Source organism: Meleagris gallopavo, chromosome Z (genome assembly GCF_000146605.3).
Source record: "Meleagris gallopavo isolate NT-WF06-2002-E0010 breed Aviagen turkey brand Nicholas breeding stock chromosome Z, Turkey_5.1, whole genome shotgun sequence".
Classification (NCBI taxonomy): domain Eukaryota; kingdom Metazoa; phylum Chordata; class Aves; order Galliformes; family Phasianidae; genus Meleagris; species Meleagris gallopavo.
The window spans coordinates 21611131-21616747 of record NC_015041.2 but is presented as its reverse complement, the minus strand read 5'-3'; the positions used below and the strand labels follow the sequence as shown (position 1 = coordinate 21616747).

Sequence of the window (5617 nt, the reverse complement as noted above, 5' to 3'; positions counted from 1 at the left end):
ACAGAAAAACCCACCAAAAAAACCCCCCAACAAATCAATGACGACGACAACAACACAACCCTGCCATCTGGGAAATATGAAATCAGAAGCAAAGTAAATCAATATAAAGCTAATATTAAAGTATGATTGTTATTTTCTACTTCAATCAAGTGTGTCAAGCTTGCACACATACAGAGTTACTAAAATACATAAATATTTTCATATTCATATGTATATTTCCAGATATATGTATGCATACATAGTATACGTGTTTCTGTACAAAACATCACAGAAGTTTATTTAAATTAGTCTTGCCTAATACATATAGGCAACACTATATATATATATAAATGATCATTTTTTTCTTTGTTTTTTTTTCAAAGAAAATAAAATAGATTGGCTTTCTAGAAATAATGAATAGCCAATGACTGCAACAAATACTATCAACAGATATTTCTAATGAGTGAAAAAAGCTTTGCATTCCAAATCAAGATAATAAAAAGGTTATGACGTGTCTGGCATTTCCCTGTAATAAATTTTATTTTTCTTTTCTTAAAATAAACCCACAATATAACCCAGCTTCCTGCCAGGAGAGCTCACTATGGGAAAAGCAGAATACTAAACAAAGAAGTTAAGCTATATTCCATCAAACATTTCTCCATTTGCAATTCATCTTGGTAATAGAGATAGAACCTGGTAAATGCATATAGGACTTGAAGCAGGAGATTTCTCTTGCTCAATGCATAATTCATGTGCTCCGCCTGCAAAGTGTGTAAAATGAGAATTTCACACCGCAGCATGAGCCACGGAGCTGCAGAGAAAAGGCAGATGAAATCATATTTTGCTGTGTGAATTTTATTTCTTACCCTTCCAATATTTATACAAAACCATCATTGACAATCCAAATGCATTGACAGATCACCCACTGTTTCCATTGTGTTAGCACTTGAAAAGAGATCAGGCAGAAAGATAGACAATTTGTTTTTGTATATTTTTTAAATAGTGGATCAGGTTTTTAACAGCTGAGTGACTGTATTATACTTGTATAAGGAGGTCAACAGTAGCTGATTTAAAAATCCCACTGCAGAGACACCTACTTACACATGCATCCTCAAATCTGGCTTTGTACTGTAGAAATGCTTAGATCATATTATGTACCTGAACATCTTCAACTCTGCATATTTCAAAATTATATAAAACACTGCAGCATAAGAAACGGATTTTTCTATTCACCACAGCTCAATTATGGTGAATATAACAGCTTTTACAAAATTATTCTTCAAGAAAAAAAGAAAAAGAAAAGAACACAAAAATCTTAGTAATATATATGAAAAATAATCGGAAGTTTGTGTAACCTATTTCTGTACTAGAAAATGCATGGATGCATGCATAAATTAAGCTCTCGTGTGAACATAATAAAACCTTAATATGAAAACTGTGCTAAACATGGCAATGTTTAGCAAAATACAACAAAATACAGAATGGTAGACAACACTCAGAACATTTGTTAACTAACAGTTCATAATTTGTGGAACTGAACAACTATAAAAATAGACCCTACTAATTATTCCTTGCACCAATGTGTTTCTCAGAAAGTATTGTCATTTTTATTTATAAGGATAAGAAAGCCCAAGAAATCATCTTCCCATCTACACTGGCCACATTACAAATATTCCTGTAGCAGAATAATACAAGCAGTGTCTTTTCCCATTAAGATCTTCCAGTCGAAGATGTCCCTTTCTGAAGGCCTAACTGAAAAAATCTGATTCCTGGGTGACCTGGAGGCAGGAAGCAGAAAAAATCCAAATTTTTAAATATGAGTAGTTCCTGTAAAAGGTACTTTAATACAAGGGCTCCACATATGACTTTATCTGAAATGTTCTTTACAGCTTGTTAAATTATTGCTTTTCTTTCCAATTTCGAAGGCTATCAGGATTATCATCAGTTAGCTACACTTCTGATCACAAGGCTCAAAACAGGTACCTGTACAAAAGCCAATTAAGCTAGTCAGTATAGTAGTCTCCCTTGATACAAAATACGTGATTGTCACCTCCACCTCCTTATCCAATTACACTTCTGAATGTAATTATCAGAAACATCTGTAGTACAAATGCAAGCACCCAGCATTACTTAAACAGTGAAAAAGTCCTGTATTCAACAGCATTAAATTCACTTCAGATTCCTGCCCAATTAATTCAACCTTTACTGTTTTCATATTCTACTACATTGGCCATGTCAAAGTTTCCAAGTGACAAATTTAAGGAACATTCGGATAGTGAATTCTATACTCTCTTTTCAACTAACTCCTTGTCATCTTTTTTTTTACTGTCATGTATGCAAACCCCGTTATTTAATATTTTTGTGACATTTTAAAGCTTTGCAGTTCTTCAGTTCTACATTTTGAGTCTGATCAACTCTTCAGTCAATGGCTTAAAACTTCCTTTGTTCCTAGTACATTTCTTTTTAGGTACATCTTAAGTAAGGCTTTAAGACTATTCTAGCAAAGATCCAAATGCTTGACAATTCTCTGCTGACTTCAATAAAACAATCCCAAGCTTCTTAGACATTCTGGTTCTCATATTACACAGTGCATTTACTTCACAAATTCTCAGCCACTGTTTTAAAATATAAAAAGCTTACTTATGCTGGTAGTCCTCACAAATCCTGTGAAGAAACGATAACAGTTTAAATAACTGTAGTGAAAGTAATCACAAAGGCTGGCCCTCTGAGGAAGAAAGACAATTGCAGCAGAGGGCACACAGTTATCCGAACACAGTTTTGTAGTGTATTCTCAGAATAAAGCTGAGTTCCTGTTATTGTCTGGTAAAAAAATCTGTGTTACTATAAGAAGCTGCAAACAGTTAGTGTGAAAGGAGTTAACTCTCATAATATTTAATTTCCCTGCTACGAATAAATCTTAGAAGAAGGTACGCTATCCAGTGTCATATTAGGCAGGAAACATTGATCAAATAACAGAAATATACCTCAATTTCTATGCTATGATCTCCATTATTTTTTTTGCCTTCCTGGTAGATTATGGGAATGGACTGTAAGCTCAGGTTACAACTCAGAGCTTGTAAGTCGATGTGTCAAGTTAAAAACCAAAGACCTTTTACGTCATAAGATCAAGATTTAGAGAAATGAAGGGCCTTTCTTCCTCAGCTAAAGAAATAAACCTAAACAGCTTAATGAAGCTACAGACTTCTCTCTTAAGTATTTGAAACACATTTGTCCAATAGCTTCTACAATTGTATCAAATGCAACAGAGGAGTCCTGTTTTGACTACTCAGCAGTCTATACCGAAATCCTGATCATAATGTGTCAGCTTAATTTAAAGTGCTTCAGATTATCACTTAATTGTCAACGCCATACACTTACTAAAATGGAAACTTCTGAGCTACAATTCTAACTGCATTTTTTTATAACGTGCATAGATAGAAATTCAAATAAATTTATGACAACAGAAAAATAATTTTCAGAAATGATTTTACCTTAACCTTAGCATGAAGTTCCTCATATATTTATTTTTAAAATGAAAGGCAGTTAAATAAACAGAATCTACATCATGCAATTAGCTTCAGCTCAGTAACGCTTGAATAAAATGAACGTCTAGCCTCTCTATCTTCACAAAGTCAGCAATTAAAACTTAGCTAACACAAGCTGAGTTGCAAAAAAAAAAACTTAGTTAAGAGAAACTGTTGACTCTGTTGGACACTTTTGTATCTTTACACATTTCAGAATTCAATTAAAAAAAGATTTGAAAGATTGTTACTTCATAAATTTAGCAAAAAAGCTAATATAACTTGAAGTGATGGAACAATTTATATGCTTTATTCATATCGAACAGGGAGCATTAAAAGTTGATTACTCATTAAGGATACTAATTGTACTAGTGTACATACATACCTGTAGTAAAAAATTCTACTATATGTATATATCTCGAGATAGATGATTTCACTTTTCTCAATGTTAATGGGAAATTTTAAAACAAAGCTAGGCAGTTCTATTTGGGTGCCCTTAAGAAATTGTCTCAGATCCAGGTCTTGTAGTAATTATGATCCCATTTTAATCTAACAGTCATCCCAAATCAGGCTATTATTGCTGTGCAATCCTCATGTTTTCACCAGTTTAAAAGTAATCTAAAAAAAATTAGGTTCCATTATTCATTATCTACGTGGAGTAAACCAATATACAGTTTTCATTTTACAGTATTTTTACTTGCTTAAACTATTAACCAGTTACTATTGTTTTGGGATTAGTCTTTTCATGAAAAGTCAACAAATACTTACAAAACTTCTGTTTCTTAGATATTTAAAAAATTATTACCCATTTCCATTCCTTAAGAAAGAAATACACAATGTTAGATGCATCCTTTAATATTTTATATATATACACACAAATATATGTATGCATATATAAATATTTAAAATATCTTACCTTACTAGAGGTAGCATTTCTAGACTTTTCAGCATCTGAGTCACTACTAGAGTCTGATTCTGATTTGGAGCTTGAAGAACTCTCATCTGATGAACTAGACTCTGTATCAGAGGAACTGCCTGTGGACTTGGAGATTTCCTTTGCTTTCTTTTTAATGTCTTCTGAATCACTAGAGATAAAAAATAATTAAGTGTAAGACACACAGAAAACCGCCAAAGAAAAATACTTAGGAGTAATAATATTACAAAATGGTTGGAGTTGGAAGATACCTTAAAGATCATCTAGCTCCAACTGCCCTGCTGTGGGTAAGGGCACCTTCCAGTAAATGAGGTTTCCCAGGAACCCCATCTAACCTGGCTATGAATGCCTCCAGGGATGGAACATTCACAGGTTCTCTAGGCAACCTGTTCCAGTGTCTTACCATCCTCCGAGTTATAATTTCTTCTAATGTGTAATCTAAGTCTCCCTTGTTTTATTTTAAAGCCACGACCTTGTCCTATTGCTACACGACCAGATAAAGAATCTCTCCGCACCTCTCAGTACTGAAAGGTCTCCCTGGAGCCTTCTCTTTTCTGCACCAAACAAGCCTAGCTCCTACAGCCTTTCTTTGTAGGAGAGGTGCTCCAACACTCTGACCATCCTCACAACCCTCCTTTGGTCCTGCTCAAGTAGCTCCATGTCTTTCTTGAGCTGGGGGCCCCAGAGCTTGAGCTAAGAAACATCCTACAACCAAGATTTCAAAGATTTATGAAATGAATGTGAAATCAGTACTTCCTCAAGTTAATGGAACTTGGCTACAATGACAGAAGCAGTAGCTTATTTAAAGAATACAAAATTATTCTACTACATTACACAATATACCATACACAAGCAGGATAATGGTCAAATGAATATATGAACATATAAAGTATTAAACACATTATCTACATGCATCAAGCTTATGATATTTCAGGAAAGTGAAGACACCATTTTAGATCAAATGCTTCTGCCTATTCCACCTGTGATTAAAAGAATCATGATGGATTGTAAGATGTTTTTGCAGAGTAAAGCTGACTTTGAACATCGAGACATTTATTGGTTTGTTAATCTTTCCAGATCAAGACAACTAGAAAAAAGGCCCATAATACCTACCAGTATTTCAAGACATACAGAGTTCATTCAGAAGAGCTGTTACCTTTTGACACCTTTTGTCATATGAAAT

General features: G+C 33.8%; 1 protein-coding gene across 1 annotated transcript in view; it reads right to left on the bottom strand.

Annotated features, from left to right (window-relative positions):
- The window catches only part of AP3B1 (adaptor related protein complex 3 subunit beta 1), a 136348-nt gene that overhangs the window by 51892 nt on the left and 78839 nt on the right, over positions 1–5617 (bottom strand). Inside the window, exon 14 of the mRNA XM_010725546.2 lies at positions 4417–4585. Within this exon, the coding sequence (XP_010723848.1) occupies positions 4417–4585 (169 nt within the window). The remainder of the gene's footprint in view (positions 1–4416; positions 4586–5617) is intronic.